This window comes from Salmo salar, chromosome ssa10 (genome assembly GCF_905237065.1).
Source record: "Salmo salar chromosome ssa10, Ssal_v3.1, whole genome shotgun sequence".
In the NCBI taxonomy this organism is placed as follows: Eukaryota; Metazoa; Chordata; class Actinopteri; order Salmoniformes; family Salmonidae; genus Salmo; species Salmo salar.
In genome coordinates, this window is record NC_059451.1 from 106,561,409 (window position 1) to 106,580,196 (window position 18,788).

Sequence of the window (18,788 nt, forward strand, 5' to 3'; positions counted from 1 at the left end):
ATGGCACAGAGCTGTCCCACGACTCCCAAACAGGGTATGTCGCAGGGGGGAAGGGTTTCAGGGTAGCACACCACTCCACAACACACCAGACTACACAACATACCAGTCAACCGTCCCGTGTCGACCAGAGAACTGTCTGCTCCTCATCCTATGCCTGAGGGATGAATATCTATAGAAAGGGCTTTCTTTGTGTGGCTTCTATCGCAGATGGACCAGAATGCCTCAGGGTGTAATCCACAATGCAGTATACAACAATAATCAGTATAAAACACCGTACTGGACTCCGCTTGTTAACCACATATTATCACCCCAGGATATGACATAAAATGTAAACATCCTCACATCCACCATGTTTAATGTGACATGATAAGACGATCTTGTTATTCTGTGGTAGCAGTGCACCTTATATTTTTGTTGATCTTCATATACAGTTACAGTACAGACATGGAGTTATTTTAAGCCGTGCATCAGAGGAGGATGCCTCATGCAACAGGAGCCAGAGCACGTTTTCCTCATATGTGTTTGAGCTGTGTTACAGAGTGATGTGTTGGGCTTTGAGGTCGCCTAGCTTCCCTTTGTTCGAAAACCATCTGCCTCTCCCACTATGCATCCAAGATCCCCGGTCTCAATGGATGAGCAGCACTGACTCTGAATCACAGGCAGCCTCCACTGTCTGTTCTCCCTCCATCCTCCAGAGTGGGGCCAGGGGGAGAGAGGCCTCAGTGTGGGGCCCAACCCAAGCTCCTGCTCCAAGGACCCAGCTGGACTCTCAAGGGGCCTGTGGAGCCTGGCCCTCCTGCCTGTCTGGATATTGACAGGCTATCAGCTAAAAGCAACAATGCCAGCTTATTCACCCTGGTCGAGCCCCAAATTACTTATTTTGTTCTAGGGACTACGGGGCCTCCCACCTAATCACTTACAGAATCACTCTGTGGTGTTGCACTGGGAGGAGAGGAGACACGAGGGACATCTGAAACAAGATAGAGAGCACTCCTGTGTTGTTTTTGTAGTGGCCAGACAGAAGCTCCTTAGTGACTGTGTTTGTGTGTGCAATTAAGGGTTGATTACTCTCTTGTGTGTTTATATGTGTAGCTCCTATGCAAACGTGATTAGCACTAGAAAAATAGAAGACAAGAGAAACACTGTGCACAGCTGTGTTTGTTCACATGCTGTTGGTACATGTGTGAATAGACAAAGGTGACTTACACTGCAGTCAGTGTCAACGTCAACAAATTGAAAACACATTCTAGATGTGACGTAGGGACTTCCAAAGAGCCATAGACCTGCTTTAACCCAATCCTCTCCTGTCCCATGGGCCGGTTGCTCACTGGCATCATTATGCTGACTGGAAGCATTGAATAATTAAATGGTGAGTCTATCTGTCATATGGGGCAGTTTGTGGTTGATTGACCATGATGACCGTGACCGAGGCTTTGCATTCCAGTTATTCAGTAGTCATGACTGGTTGAGCTCTCTTTCTATGAAAGACTCATCTCATCCCTGAGTGGGTTAATTGTCTGTGTGTGTGTGGGTGTCCAGTTTGTACATCAGTGTGCTGTGTTGTTTCAGTGGAGATGGGATGGGGATCAGCTGTCAGTGTGTGTGTGTGGGTGTCCAGTTTGTACATCAGTGTGCTGTGTTGTTTCAGTGGAGATGGGATGGGGATCAGCTGTCAGTGTGTGTGTGTGGGTGTCCAGTTTGTACATCAGTGTGCTGTGTTGTTTCAGTGGAGATGGGATGGGGATCAGCTGTCAGTGTGTGTGTGTGGGTGTCCAGTTTGTACATCAGTGTGCTGTGTTGTTTCAGTGGAGATGGGATGGGGATCAGCTGTCAGTGTGTGTGTGACGCAGGAGGTGGCCAGCGGTCAATGGAAGGATGGTTATTGTATACATCTTCTGCTGCTATATCTCCTTATCTCATTCACACACACACACACACACACACACACACACACACACACACACACACGCACACACACACACACACAAATAAGTAATGCTATACATGTACTGACTCGATCCCCCTCCACACACAAATGAACAGCCAAACCCCACCAACCATGAAAGCTGATCAAACCTGAAAACGTATTAACTAAATCATCAGATTGTATGTACATCCACTTTTTGTTGGGGAGCTTTAACGTCATTCACATTAAGCTCTCCATTTCAGCGGACCCCTTGCTTGTATTCTGTATTGAGCTCCCTTCCTGTATTAAGATCTGTTCTGGAGCAGAAGGGATTTAACAATGACAAATTACCCCTATCTACAAACACACCTCAAAATGCTGCATGCGGCTTATTCCACACTAATAAATTAATAAATTGTTATTAAAGTGTGGTAGAAAAATGGTGCAATTGAGAAAGAAGTCTATTGAAGGTAGTATGATCACAAGTAATAAAGGCTGGTATCCTGAATTATTCATTCACCAATCAGAGAGAACCTTTCTCAAGCTCTCTGGGAGAATCATTCAACTGGGTTTGGTTTTGAGGGAGTGTGGTGCTGAGACTATTACATCTGAGAGAACACATCTCTCTGTCCAGACCTCTCCCACTGGGCAAAAAGTGGTTGAATCAACATTGTTTCCATGTCATTTCAACAAAAAAATGTAATGTGATTGTGTTGAATCAACATGGAATACTGATTGGATTTGCAAAAAGTTATCCATGTAAGGGTCTTTTTTCATGTAACTTCTAACCTAAAACCCATGATATGGTGACATTTTTGTTGATTTCACGTTGAATTCACATTAGTTGAAAATTCAACCAAATCAAAACTAGACGTTGAACAGACATGTGTGCCCAGTGGGCTGTCTCAGACATGCACCACAAGCATTTTCACATAGCAATACGATTATTGGACAAGATGATTTACTTTTATGTTATATCTATATTATACAATAAAGAAATGTTGTAAAATGAACATATACATTTCTCATGAAAAAGTTCTAATAAAAAAAGACACAGCACAATTTGACAGTTAAATTCAAATCTGAGTCCTGAGCCTCACGTCCCTCTGCAAACTGACCAGACTGCATTTTTCTTCTTCTGGCAGATGCTGGCTGTATTGGGAGATAAACAGCCTTATTTGGCGTGACCAGCGCTCCCAGTACAGCATACGGATGCTGAAATCATATACACTGATTGTACAAAACATTATGAACACCTGCTCATTCCATGACATAGAATGACCAGGTGAAAGCTGTGACCCCTTATTGATGTCACTTGTTAAATCCACTTGAATCAGTGTAGATGAAGGTGAAGAAACAGGTTAAATAAGGATTTTTAAGCCTTGAGACAATTGAGACATGGATTGTGTATGCGTGCCTTTCAGAGGGTGAATGGGCAAGACAAAATATGTAAGTGTCTTTGAGCAGGGTAGGCGTACCGGTCTGTGTCAAGAACTGCAACGCTGCTGAGTTTTTCACCGTCATCAGTTTCCCGTGTATAGCAAGAATGGTATATATCATGTGGGTTAGCTAGACTAATATCCCTGAGCATGTGTGCCAAATGTCATCACTCTGAGTCAAACAGACCAAGAGCTAAACGTGCCTGTTATAGCTCCACCTTGAGGTCGATATGAATGTTCTTGCATATGTTGAGTCTTGGCAGTGTTTGCAACATGTGGACCAAATTTTCTTACAATACAAATATGATTGCATTTATGTGCCAGACCACATCCAAGTGAATGTTTATTGGTCAATAAATGAACATGTTTTAGGTACTGGTGTGGAACATGTTTTAGGTACTGGTGTGGGGGACAATTAATTGAACACATACACACACGGATATGATGGCGGCAGGTAGCCTAGCGGTTAGAGCATTGGGCCAGTAACTGAAAGGTTGCTAGTTGGAATCTTTGTGCCGACAAGCTGAAAAATCTGTCAATGTGACCTTGAGCAAGGAACTTAACCCTAATTGTTCCAGTGTTGCCATTGATAATCGCATTGATTGTACCCCATAATGGTGTCTTGTCTTAGAGTAAGCCCTTAATTCACGTGTGGAACTCATTCCACGGAGGGCTGAGGATCTTCGGGGTTTCCGTCCTCCGCTGTACTTGATTGATGAATTAAGGACACTCATTAGTAAGTAACTCCCCTCACCTGGTTGTCTAGGTCTTAATTGAAAAGAAAACCCCAAAACCAGCAGAAACAAGGCCCTCCATGGCATGAGTTTGGCACCCCTGACTTAATTGATTCCCTTCGCTGACAAGAGGCCTCTTCATGTACTAACTCCCATCCCAGGCATATTCTGACTAAGACCTGCTGGTTGATATGGCAGTATGGGATATTTGGTGAGCCATTGAGTGTTGCAGAAACATATGACTATTTTACACCATTTTAAAGACAAGACTCTCGTTAATCTAACCACATTGTCCGATTTCAAAAAGGCTTTACAACGAAAGCAAAACATTAGATTATGTCAGGAGAGTACCCTGCCAAAAATAATCACACAGCCATTTTCAAAGCAAGCATATATGTCACAAAAACCAAAACCACAGCTAAATGCAGCACTAACCTTTGATGATCTTCATCAGATGACACTCCTAGGACATTATGTTATACAATACATGCATGTTTTGTTCAATCAAGTTCATATTTATATCAAAAACCAGCTTTTTACATTAGCATGTGATGTTCAGAACTAGCATACCCACTGAAAACTTCCGGTGAATTTACTAAATTACTCATGATAACCGTTGACAAAATACATAACAATTATTTTAAGAATTATAGATACAGAACTCCTTTATGCAATCGCTATGTCCGATTTTAAAATAGCTTTTCGGCGAAAGCACATTTTGCAATATTCTGAGCACATAGCTCGGCCATCACGGCTAGCTATTTTGACATCCGCCAACTTCGGGGTCACCTAAACTCAGAATTACTATTAGAAAAATTGGATTACCTTTGCTGTTCTTCGTCAGAATGCACTCCCAGGATTTCTACTTCAACAACAAATGTTGTTTTGGTTCGAAATAATCCATAGATATATCCAAATACCTCCGTTTTGTTCCTGCGTACAGGTCACTATCCGAAGGGTAACGCGCCATTACCGTACTTAGAAGCATGTCAAACGCTGTTTAAAATCAATTTTTATGCAATTTTTCTCATAAAATAGCGATAATATTCCAACCGGGCAACGTTGTATTCATTCAAAGACTGAAAGAAAAAAATAGAGAAGTCTCGTGAACGCGCGCATCTCCAGTCTCACTGTCCCCAGGCTGACCACTTACAAACTCTGCTCCTATACTTTGCCCAGAGACAGCAGACACCCCATTCCACTTTCTGGCGGTTTTAGAGAGCCAATGGAAGCCTTAGAAAGTGTCACGTTACAGCACAGATGCTGTAATGTCGATAGAGATGCAACAGAAGGACAACAAATTGTCAGACAGGGCGCTTCCTGCATGGAATTTTCTCAGGTTTTGGCCTGCCATATGAGTTTTGTTATACTTATAGACACTATTCAAACAGTTTTAGAAACTTTAGAGTGTTTTCTATCCAAATCTACTAATTATATGCATATTCTAGTTTCTGGGCAGGAGTAGTAACCAGATTAAATCGGGTACGTTTTTTATCCGGCCGTGAAAATACTGCCCCCTATCCCAAAGAAGTTAATCAACTTCTTAATATGCCACACCTGTCAGGTGGATGGATGATTTTGGCAAAGGAGAAATGCTCACTAATAGTGATGTAAAGAAATTCATACACAAAATTTGTGATAAGATTTTTGTGCATATGGAAAATTTCAAGGATTTTTTTATTTCAACTCATGAAACATGGTATCAATACTTTACACATGGTATATATATTTTTGTTCAGTGTGTTTTTCATAAGGCCAGATAATCGTGTTTCAGTCTGTTTCCATTCGTTTGGTACCTAATGAATACAACCTTGGTGCTGTAGAGGTAGCTGTTACAGGTGTGAATAGGAGCCACCTTTCCAACATGGCCGGTATCCAGGGGTCATTGGCTGTTGTTGGTCAATGCTGTCATTCCCTCAATCAAGCATCAAGCCAGGATTCCTTTGTCATGACAAGTCAGCTTGGAGCGCTGTGTGAAAACCTGTGTCAGGAGAATGGGAACACAGTGTCTATCGATCAGAGACGGGCTGAAATATCATTGCACAATACCCTTGAGGTGGGGAGGGACAACCTTGGAGCTTTGTGGGTGATAAGAAGGTACCTAGTGACCACAGGGGACATAGTCTCCTCCACAACCATATCCAAAGTGTATAAAAAATGTTGTTATTAGCTACTTCAGGGATGCTGGTGTCAGATCATTACTACCACTACCGTTGTGCACTTGAGCAAGGCATTTAACCCCAAAAATAGCTTTCTATCTACGGACGCTGTACTATGGCTAACCCTCTGCCTCTTGAAGATACATTTCTTTCTAACCAAACAAACAAAGTACTGTATCTCATTCTGGTCTATTCCCTCTCTGCCTCCCCAGGCGTTTGGCCAGGCATACTCCAACCAGCGTAAGGTGGCGGAGGATGGCGAGATCAACGAGGAGTCGCTGCTGCAGGAGTCCGCGTCAAAGGAGGCCTTCTACATGGGCCAGCTGCTGGAGCTGCAGATGGATCTGAAGATGAGCCGCTCAGTGGCGTCCAACGCGTCCAACGAGAGCGAGAGGCTCAACGCCGTGCTTCAGGAGCACAAAGAGGTAGAGACTTTTGTCCACTGATGTCACTCACTCACACCTCAGACTAGTGTCATGCTGTAATACATTTTGAGCTGTAGTATGGTATTTGGGTCAAAAGTGGATTTTTTTTTTTACAGAAGAATTAGTATTTCTCTCTTTTTTTCACTTTTGATCCAAAAACCGTGCTACAGCTAAAGCTGTATTACACTTTTTATGTTCCCATGAGTGTTACATATGCACTTTCAGGGTTTTTTGCAATACATAATTGTTAAAAATGTGATTGTTATAAGATTGTTACATTTAGTCATTCGGTGCACCCATGAATGTAAAAATAAACTGAGCGTTATGTAAAGAAATTAACAGTAAAATATGAATAAATGCATGGTCTCAAATATTTAGGTTATAGGTTTTTAGGTTTGATTTATTCATACCAAAAAAAAAAGTGAAAGACAAAACAGTACAGATAAAAAATATTTTGTAATAATGGTGTGCAGGTGAGGTTAGAAGCCCAAAATGTCCTACAAAAAAAGTTTGTTCAATCAGTTAAACAAAGCATATTAATTATAATTGTACATGATATACAATTGGTCTCAAATATTCACTATCTATGAGGTCAGAAGTTACATTATAATGATTTTTTTTTTTTTCACTTTTCACTGCAATTTATGTTAAGGAAATAAAAACCATATGAAATGTCTCTTATCGGCTGAGCTTCTCTCTGCATTTTTTTTTACAATAAAATAATGTCATAGTTTTTTAACATTAAAAATACTGCTTGTACATATGACTTTTCTCACTTAAACATGTTTTACAGGCGACTGCTTGTGCACCCATGTGAAAACTTGACTTTCAATCTTAAGTATTGAAGTAAAATATAAAGTTTCCGATAATTCAACATTTTTATTGTTTTGTAGCAGTTGTACTGAATTATGATTGAAGGTCTCTCCAGGCATCTTCATGATGTCACATCCTGTCAGATCAATATCGTCATGTGATTTGATCCAAAATTGTGACTTTTGTCGGTTGCACCAAACGATAATCATTAAGGACATTTTTCCAGACAAAAGTATTTAAAGTATTTAAAACCTTTCTGCATAAACTGTCTTACCCATATAGCAGTATAGTGGTATACACCTTACAAAATCATGCTAGAATAATATTTGTTGACCGTTTTATTATGATTTAAGATGTTTTATTAACATTTATCTGCATTACCTTTGCCTTCGGACGGTTGCTCCTAATCCCATTTTTTTTTTTCAGAACACCAAAAGTTAAAAAAAAATCTTCACATTTAACCATGAACTCTTTTAGAACTCATATAAAAGAGAAAAGTCAAAGTTACATTATGTAGAATTTGTAAACATTATTTCTTGACCTTGGAAAATATTTCATTCTGACACCAACATTTACACGTCATGTCATTGGCCCTTTTACATGTTTTCCTATGTAGGCTACTGTGAATCCACAAAATGAGGTTATGTACTCAATTTAGCCTACAGCCTACTGTTATGTCACACATTGAGATATTATTTGTAGATTAACATGAGGTGCATCTTGCTACCCTGCTGATAGGGACCAGCTGTTTTGTGTCAAACTCTGAGGTACAGTAGCGGTCACAGGGTCACTCTAAAGGGCGGATAGGGGTCATGCAGAGAGTGACTGTGTGGAATGTGTGTGGAGTGTGTGTGCAAGCCTGTGTTTGTGCGCGTGGTGCATGCCTGTGTGTGGGGGGGGCTACGTACATGTGCATGTCAGCAGAGGCAGAGGGGTTCAGGCCGGGGTCAGACGCCGCTGCGGACATGACCCCATTGTGGAGGGCAAATCCGGTGCTAAGCTAGGGAATAAGAAAAATGCCCTGAGCTCGGCACATGTGCATCCCTGAGTGAGCCAGGCTGCTCTCTCATCACACAGTGCAGGACAAACTGTGCCCTCCCAGCCCGGGGGTGGCAGCAGGTCATTCACTAGTTAGATTAAATGCTTCACACACTGTTGGCAGGAACCGCTGGGGTCGCACAGTCACTGTTTGTGTCTGCTTCACTTGTCATTCCAAGCATTCCAAAAATGTGAGTTCAGTTATTGTGAATCAAATTTTTGTAAAATATCTACACTACCGTTCAAAAGTTTGGGGTCACTTAGAAATGTCCTTGTTTTTTAAACAAAACCACATTTTTTGTCCATTAAAATAACATAAAATTGATCAGAAATACAGTGCAGACATTGTTAGTGTTGTAAATGACTATTGTAGCTGGAAACGGCTGATTTTTAATGGAATATCTACATAGGCGTACAGAGGCCCATTATCAGCAACCATCAGTCCTGTGTTCCAATGGCACATTGTGTTAGCTAATCTAAGTTGATCATTTTAAAAGGCTAATTGATCATTAGAAAGCCCTTTTGCAATTATGTTAGCAGAGCTGAAAACAGTTGTTCTGATTAAAGAAGCAATAAAACTGGCCTTCTTTAGACTTGCTGAGTATCTGGAGCATCAGCATTTGTGGGTTCGATTACAGGCTCAAAGTGGCCAGAAACAAAGCACTTTCTTCTGAAACTCGTCAGTCTATTCTTGTTCTAAAAAATGAAGGCTATTCCATGCAAGAAATTGCCAAGAAACTGAAGATCTCGTACAACGCCGTGTACTACTCCCTTCACAGAACAACCCTAACCCTAACTGGCTCTAACCAGAATAGAAAGAGGAGTGGGAGGCCCCAGTGCACAACTGAGCAAGAGGACAAGTACATTAGAGTGTCTAGTTCGAGAAACAGACGCCTCACAAGTCCTCAACTGGCAGCTTTATTAAATAGTACAAGCAAAACTCCAGTCTCAACGTCAACAGTGAAGAGGAGACTCTGGGATGCTGGCCTTCTAGACAGAGTTGCAAAGTAAAAGCCATTTGTCAGACTGGCCAATAAAAAGAAAATATTAAGATGGGCAAAAGAACACAGACACTGGACAGAGGAACTCTGCCTAGAAGGCCAGCATCCAGGAGTCTCCTCTTCACTGTGAGGCGTCTGTTTCTTGAACTAGACACTCTAATGTACTTGTCCTCTTGCTCAGTTGTGCACCGGGGTCTCCCACTCCTCTTTCTATTCTGGTTAGAGCCAGTTTGCGCTGTTCTGTGAAGGGTAGTACATAGCGTTTTTGTCCAAAACATTTACTTTCTTTTTATTATTTTATTTTATTTTGGGGTCTAAAATGACTAAAATCACCAGGAATTCAGCTAAAATGAGTTTAATTTAGGAAATGAATTTTAAAAAGAGACATGATTGTGTCTCAATGTAATCAAGGTAGGATATGATTGTTATTTTGAAATATAATCACTTTTGGGTTTAGTTGTGGTCAATTCGCTGTGTACAAATTATTAGAATTATGTTCTGGCCCCCCGACCATCCACTCTATCAAAAATCAGCCCACGGCTGTATCTAGTTGCCTGTTTGTGATATCTTTACTAGGCCTAATTGAATAAACCTTGAAAAATGTCTCAGCCACTTCTCACGTGCACCTGTTTCATGTGCACCTGTCTGTCACCTGTTTGCTTCATGACCTGGGTGGCCCTTGGCTCTTTGATGATCTGTTGATTAGCCTGTTGCCTTGCTGTGTGGATCTCCTTTGCCTGTGTGGTGCAGATTAATTAGAAGACAGTCTATTTTTAATGTGCTGGAGCCACACAAGGGGCTTCATTTGTCTCTAACTGGATCTAATCAACTGGTTTAATGTGGATCCCAAACAGATTCTAAAGATGTAGGATCTTAATTTGATCTCTCTTTTTTTCATCCTGTTGCTGCAGGATTAATTAAGATCCTACATTTTTATCTCCTAAAATCAAAGGAATGTACAGACAAAATGATAGAGACTAAGTTAATAGTAGGTTCTGTGTGTTTTACTGTTTGTATTTCAAATAGGCTCTGGCCTACCGCTAGCAGTTAACCTGCATTGTTTAAATGAATCCTGGCCCTGATGTAGAATGGGACACAGGGCTACAGTATTGGCCTTTCCCATAGTGGTTGTGTTGTGTGAGTGTTTGGTGGTGCACTGACCATGCCCTGATCCTGTGGTGGTGTTGAGACAGTAATCATTGGCCAGTAATCTCCTGGACTTCATGGACAGCTCAGTCCTAATGCCCTGCTTTGTGGGGAATATGTAATGAGACAACACCACCCAATAGCAAACCACAGTGGTCACGTACAGTTAATCAATAATGTCACGGATTAAGAGTTTGTTAATTAGCTGTTTGTGTTTTGCCTATGGTCCATATTGGAATATCGGTATTTTTCGCTTCCATTGTCACAAGTGTAGGGGTAGCTACAAGTGTAGCGGTAGTGCTGCATAAGGATCTGCAGCAACGCTGTGCTTTCAAGTACAATGCTGTACAGTGTGTCATGACATGGAGATCAAGTGTCAAATAAAATGCTGCTACAGGCTTGAATACAGAAACAGCAGCATGTACAATTGACTGTACATTGAATTGACCTTCCATTTCTCAGTCCATTTCCCTGAGTCCTGCTGTTCCTCCGGTGACTGAAGATGTGGTCAGTCAGGTACTGGAGGGTCCATGTCTGTCCCAAGACCATCAGTCTCCTCTAGGGCTGGGAATTTATTTCAAGGGACCTCACAATATAATATTATCACTATACTTAGGTGCCGATACAATATGTATTACGATTCCCACAATTCTCACCATTCTATATGTATTGCAATTCAATACTGCGATTTTATTGCGATTTTATGTTCCAAACATATTGCTCACTTAATGTCTGCTGCAGAGAGACAAGAGAGACCATGAGAAAAGTAGTTGTAATTAGTCAGGGAAATAAATAGCTGAAAACATGTTGGCTCACTATTTAAAACTAAGTTTTGGTGCAAGTACAGCCAACTTTTATTTCTTATTTTTCTTTACAATTTGATACTTGGAGCCAAGTATCAATATAATATCATCCAAACATAACTGTAGCGATATTTTCCCCCATCACTAGTCTCTGCTCCTGGTGAGGCTCTGGCCAGGGTCCCACTGGTCACCCCATATCTAGGACCCAGAGTCTGGGTCAGCACTTCTGCGTAGGGCAGGCTAGGAGCCACTTAGCAACTTCATTGAGGAGAGGGGAAATAAGAAGGCCTGAATAGATACTGTATGAGGGGCTATGGAGGACTGAAACCTGTTCATCATTTATGGTGTAAATATAGGCTACATTCACGCACACACATACTGTACACACACACACACACACACACACAATGTACTAGCTGCAACCCAAACCAATTTGAATGTAGTAAGGCAATTCTATCGGCTGGTGTTTGAGTTATGACTCAGTGTAAATTATGTTAAATGTTTGATAATATGTGTCCAGCGATGTAAAGCCAGACTGAGGCTGCTGTACTGTAAATCCATACAGATTTATAACGCCCGTAGCCAATGCTCTTAGGATTCACAACTCCTCTTCAGGAAATTGCATTGTGTGTGTTTGTGTGTGGGGGGTGGCCTATTTAGAGTTGGTGCATTAAAGAGAGGCGAGAGGCCAGGTATCTGGACTGGACTTATAGAGCAAAGACATCTATTATTACTGCATCCAGAAGGTTCAGAACATGCAGCAAAGTGCCACTAATTCACATACTAGGAGTGCTGATGCATGCCAGACTGTTTTAGTTCATGTTTTGACACATAGATAGTGTAAGTATTATAATGACATCATATTGTAACTACCGAGTATAGACAGGTTGGCAGCTAGCAGGTGATCTACACATAGTCAGTGCATACTATTATATGTTATAGAAACATGTATTGTGAATGTATATACAGTATATTATACAGTGCCTTCAGAAAGTATTCACACCAGATGACCTTTTCCACATTTTGTTGTCGTACAACCTGGATTTAAAATGGATTCAATTGATATTTTGTGTCACTGGCCTACACACAATACCCCATAATGTCAAAGTCTAATTATGTTTTTAGCTATTTTTATAAATGAATTAAAAATGAAATGCTGAAATGCCTTGATTCAATAAGTATTCAGCCACTTTGTTATGGCCAGCGGTGAAAGTAATGTGGTCTCGACAAAATAATTTGTGGGGGTACTGTCACGCCCTGGCCATAGAGAGGGTTTTGTTCTCTATTTTGGTTAGGCCAGGGTGTGACTAGGGTGGGCATTCTATGTCCTTTTTTCTATGTTTTGTATTTCTTTGTTTTGGCCGGGTATGGTTCTTAATCAGGGACAGCTGTATATCGTTGTCTCTGATTGGGAGCCATACTTAGGCAGCCTGTTTTCCTTTGGGTTTTGTGGGTGGTTAATTTCTGTTTAGTGTTGCTAACCTGACAGAACTGTTTGGCTGTCGGGTTTTGTTCTTTGTTTATGTGTTCTCAGTACAATAAATACATGATGAGCACTCACCAAGCTGCGCCTTGATCTACTCCCTGCAACAGCCGTTACAGGTACGCTGTACCAGTAAAACATAACCCTATCACAATAATTAAAACAAAATGTCAAGAAAACTGTAGGCTATTACAACACTTTTTATCATAACCGCATGTCAGAGGCATGAACATTTATTGAATATACTTGAAAACGGCTGGTATAGCCTACACTCCAAAGTGTGATGTGGTTCGATGAGAACACTAAGCTTCAAGTACATTTTATGAAATTACCAAAATTATATAACCTAATTAGCCTACTCCTGTCTATACAGAAATACATCAAATCGTTACACCACAAAGCATGATTTGGCCACAGAGGATCATTAACTTATTGGAATATGAAGAAAAAAAACCCGCAATGCCTAAAGTCGGAAGGGCACTCAATTTGGGCAGCGCGCGGCAAATACCAAATACATGATTGTTGAGTTGCAAAGTATAGAGGCCCAGCCAGGTATATTGCAATACGTAAAAATACAATCACTGGAAAACATAATTTGGAAAGAAAATGGCTATTGCTGTAAATAGAAGACAATGAAAAAACTCTAATCTCTCTTTTAGTTATCAAAATTCTCAACTTAATTGAACGAACAGTAGGCCTATAGCCAATCTTAGGATATTGGCACCAGCGTAGAGAGCATCGGCCATATTTCCGGTGGATGCGCATATTTACTATTTTATCATTGTTGGGTCAGTGCCACTTGAAAGTTTGTTCTTGGACAATATCATATCAAATAAAATAAAATGTATTTATATAGCCCTTCTTACATCAGCTGATATCTCAAAGTGCTGTACAGAAACCCAGCACTAAAACCCCAAAAAGCAAGCAATACAGGTGTAGAAGCACGGTGGCTAGGAAAAACTCCCTAGAAAGGCCAAAACCTAGGAAGAAACCTAGAGAGGAACCAGGCTATGAGGGGTGGCCAGTCCTCTTCTGGCTGTGCCGGGTGGAGATTATAACAGAACATGGCCAAGATGTTCAAATGTTCATAAATGACCAGCATGGTCAAATAATAATAATCACAGTAGTTGTTGCGGGTGCAACAGGTCAGCACCTCAGGAGTAAATGTCAGTTGGCTTTTCATAGCCGATCATTGAGAGTATCTCTACCGCTCCTGCTGTCTCTAGAGAGTTGAAAACAGCAGGTCTGGGACAGGTAGCACGTCTGGTGAACAGGTCAGGGTTCCATAGCAGCAGGCAGAAAAGTTGAAACTGGAGCAGCAGCAGGGCCAGGTGGACTGGGGACAGCAAGGATTCATCATGCCAGGTAGTCCTGAGGCATGGTCCTAGGGCTCAGGTCCCCCGAGAGAAAGAAAGAAAGAAAGAAAGAAAGAAAGAAAGAAAGAAAGAAAGAAAGAAAGAAAGAAAGAAAGAAAGAAAGAAAGAAAGAAAGAAAGAATTAGAGAGATACTTAAATTCACACAGGACACTGGAGAAATACTCCAGATATAACAGACTGACCCTATCCCCCCGACACATAAACTACTGCAGCATAAATACTGGAGGCTGAGACAGGAGGGGTCAGGAGACACTGTGGCCCCATCCGATGATACCCCCGGACAGGGCCAAACAGGCAGGATATAACCCCACCCACATTGCCAAAGCACAATAATTTCCTCCTCCAGGTTAGATGGACGTCATATTGTATTTGAGTCTCCCCTTCTCGTTGGCCTATTATATGGATCAGACAACGTTGTTTTTATTCTGTTTGTCAAAAGTTCCTTCTTTGACCTCATGGGTGGAATGTTATTAATATTTTTCATAATTTCATAATTAATAAATATATATATAGATTTTTTTACGTTAAGATTTACCTTCACTGGAACTAAGGAGCCTAGACCGAAACCATGAAAAACAGCCCCAGATCATTATTCCTCCTCCACCAAACTTTACAGTTGGCGCTATGCATTGGGGCAGGTAGCGTTCTCCTGGCACCCGCCAAACCCATAATCGTCCGTTGGACTGCCAGATGGTGAAGAGTGATTCATCACTCCAGAGAACACGTTTCCACTGCTCTAGAGTCCAATCGCGGCGAGCTTTACACCACTGTAGCCGATGCTTGGCATTGCGCATGGGGATCTTAGGCTTGTGTGCGGCTGCTGGGCCATGGAAACCCATTTCATGAAGCTCCCGACGAACAGTTCTTGTGCTGACATTAGTTCCAGAGGCAGTTTGGAACTCATTAGTGAGTGTTGCAACTGAGCGCTTCAGCACTCGGCAGTCCTGTTCTGTGAGCTTGTGTGGCCTACCACTTCCCAGCTGAGCCGTTGTGGCTCCTAGCCGTTTCCACTTTACAATAACAGCACTTACAGTTGACCGGGGCAGCTTTAGCAGGGCAGAAATTTGACGAACTGACTTGTTGGACAGGTGGCATCCTATGACGTTGCCACATTGTAAGTCACTGAGCTCTTCAGTAAGGCCATTCTACTGCAAGTGTTTGTCTATGGCGATTGCATGGCTGTGTGCTCAATTTTACACACCTGTCGGCAATGGGTGTGGCTGAAATAGCCGAATCCACTAATTTGAAGGGGTGTCCACATACTTTTGTATATATAGTATATACAGTTGAAGTCGGACGTTTACATACATACACTTAAGTTGGAGTCATTAAAACTCGTTTTTCAACCACTCCACACATTTCTTGTTAACAAACTATAGTTTTGGCAAGTCGGTTAGGACATCTACTTTGTGCATGACACAAGTAATTTTTCCAACAATTGTTTACAGACAGATTATTTCACTTATAATTAACTATCACAATTCCAGTGGGCCAGAAGTTTACATACACTAAGTTGACTGTGCCTTTAAACAGCTTGGAAAATTCCAGAAAATGATGTCATGGCTTTATAAGCTTCTGATAGGCTAATTGAAATAATTTGAGTCAATTGGAGGTGTACTTGTGGATGTATTTCAAGGCCTACCTTCAAACTCAGTGCTTCTTTGCTTGACATCATGGGAGAATCAAAAGAAATCAGCCAAGACATCAGAAAGCAATTGTAGATCTCCACAAGTCTGGTTCATCCTTGGGAGCAATTTCCAAACGCCTGAAGGTACCACGTTCATCTGTATGAACAATAGTACGCAAGTATAAACACCATGGGACCACGCAGCCGTCATACAGCTCAGGAAGGAGACGCGTTCTATCTCCTAGAGATGAACGTACTTTGGTGTGAAAAAGTGCAAATCAATCCCAGAACAAGAGCAAAGGACCTTGTGAAGATGCTGGAGGAAACAGGTACAAAAGTATCTATACCCACAGTAAAACTAATCCTATATCGACATAACCTGAAAGGCCGCTCAGCAAGGAAGAAGCCACTGCTCCAAAACCACCATAAAAAAGCCAGACTATGGTTTGCAACTGCACATGGGGCCAAAGATCGTACTTTTTGGAGAAATGTCCTCTGGTCTGATTAAACAAAAATATAACTGTTTGGCCATAATCACCATTGTTATGTTTGGAGGAAAAGTGGAGGATGCTTGCAAGACAAAGAACACCATCCCAACTGTGAAGCACGGGAGTGGCAGCATCATGTTGTGGGGGTGCTTTGCTGCAGGAGGGACTGGTGCACTTCACAAAATAGATGGGAAAATGATGTGGATATATTGAAGCAACATCTCAAGATATCAGTCAGGAAGTTAAAGCTTGGTCGCAAATGGGTCTTCCAAATGGACAATGACCCCAAGCATACTTCCAAAGTTGTGGCAAAATGGCTTAAGGACAACAAAGTTAAGGTATTGGAGTGGCCATCACAAAGCCCTGACCTCAATCCTATATAAAATGTGTGGGCAGAACTGAAAAAGCGTGTGCGAGCAAGAAGGCCTACAAACCTGACTCAGTTACACCAGCTCTGTCAGGAGGAATGGGCCAAAATTCACCCAACTTATTGTGGGAAGCTTGTGGAAGGCTACCCGAAACGTTTGACCCAAGTTAAACAATTTAAAGGCAAATACTAATACTAATTGAGTGCATGTGAACTTCTGACCCACTGGGAATGTGATGAAAGAAATAAATGCTGAAATAAATAATTCTCTCTTATTCTGACATTTCACATTCTTAAAATAAAGTGGTGATCCTAACTGACCTAAGACAGGGAATTTTTACTAGGATTAAATGTCAGGAATTGTTAAAGCTGAGTTTAAATGTATTTGGCTAAGGTGTATGTCAACTTCCGACTTCAACTAAGTATTCACACCCCTGACTGGAAAATGGCTGTCTAACAATGATCAACAACCAACTTGGCAGCGCTTGAATAATTTTAAGAATAATGTGCAAATATTGTACAATACAGCTGTCCATAGCTCTTAGAGACTTAACCAGAAAGACTCACTGCTGTAATTGTTGCCGAAGGTGTATTGGTGAGATCTTTCTGTATTTCATTTTCAATACATTAGCCAAAAATGATCTATTGATCTGTTGAATTGCTTGCAGATTATGACCCGACAGTCCTTCTCTTTCCTTCCCAGAGTAATGAGATGCTGGAGCTGCAGCGGAGCAGGATGAGAGAGGAAATCAGGGAGTATAAATTCCGAGAGGCGCGACTCCTACAGGACTACACTGAGCTGGAGGAGGAGAACATCACCCTGCAAAAACTAGTGTCCACCCTCAAACAGAACCAGGTCAGCATCAACACCATTACTGTTTATGGTTTACTGCATGCCAGAGGAGGCTGGTGGGGGGGGGCGCTATAGGAGGACGGGCTCATTGTAATGGCTGGAATGAAATGAATGGAACGGAGTCAATCATGTGGTTTCCATATGTTTGATTTGTTTGATACTGTTTCTATTCAGAACCACATTCCTGTAAAGATTAGAGAGGATCTCATTTTAAATACTGTTGAAGTAAGATGGCTACAGGTTCATCTGCCACAAGCCCATTCTTATGGGAAGCTGCTATAGAGCACCAACTGCTAACAGTCAATATCTGGAAAACATGTGTGAAATGCTTGATAATGTATGTGATATCAACAGAGGTATATTTTATGGGTGATTTTAAATATTGACTGGCTTTCATCAAGCTGCCCACTCAAGAAAAAGCTTCAAACTGTTAACCAGTGCTGCAACCTGGTTCAGGTTATCAGTCAACTTACCAGGGTAGTTACCAACAGCACAGGAATGAAATCATCATGTATTGATCACATCTTTATTAATGCTGCAGAAATTTGCTTGAAAGCAGTATCCAGATCCATCGGATGTAGTGATCACAATATAGTAGCCATATCTAGGAAAACCAAAGTTCCAAAGGCTGGGCCTAATATAGTGTATAAGAGGTCATACAATACATTTTGTAGCGATTCCTATGTTGTTGATGTAAAGAATATTTGTTGGTGTGGTGTGTAATGAGGAGCAACACATTTATGAAATTGGTAATTCCAGTTACTAATAAGCATGCACCCAATAAGAAAATGACTGTAAAAACTGTTAAATCCCTGTGGATTGATGAGGAATTGAAAAATTGTATGTCTGAGAGGGATGAGGTAAACGGAATAGCAAATAAGTCTGGCTGCACAACCGATTGGCAAACACACTGCAAACTGAGAAATCATGTGACTAAACTGAATAAAAAGAAGAAGAAACTACACTATGAAACCAAGATAAATGACATAAAGAATGATAGTAAAAATCATTCATTGAATAAGATGGCTCATTCATCACAAAACCGACTGACTTTAATAATTGTTTAATTGGCAAGATTAGCAAACTTAGGCATGACATGCCAGCAACAAACGCTGACACTACACATCCA

At 41.3% G+C, this 18,788-nt stretch overlaps 1 protein-coding gene across 4 annotated transcripts in view; it reads left to right on the plus strand.

The window, feature by feature from the left end:
• Positions 1-18,788, plus strand: part of LOC106561378 (protein bicaudal D homolog 1) — a 69,830-nt gene that overhangs the window by 37,045 nt on the left and 13,997 nt on the right. For all 4 annotated transcript variants that reach the window (XM_014125264.2, XM_014125262.2, XM_014125265.2 and 1 more), the window contains 2 exons: positions 6,451-6,663; positions 17,510-17,662. In XM_014125264.2, the coding sequence (XP_013980739.2) occupies positions 6,451-6,663; positions 17,510-17,662 (366 nt within the window). The remainder of the gene's footprint in view (positions 1-6,450; positions 6,664-17,509; positions 17,663-18,788) is intronic.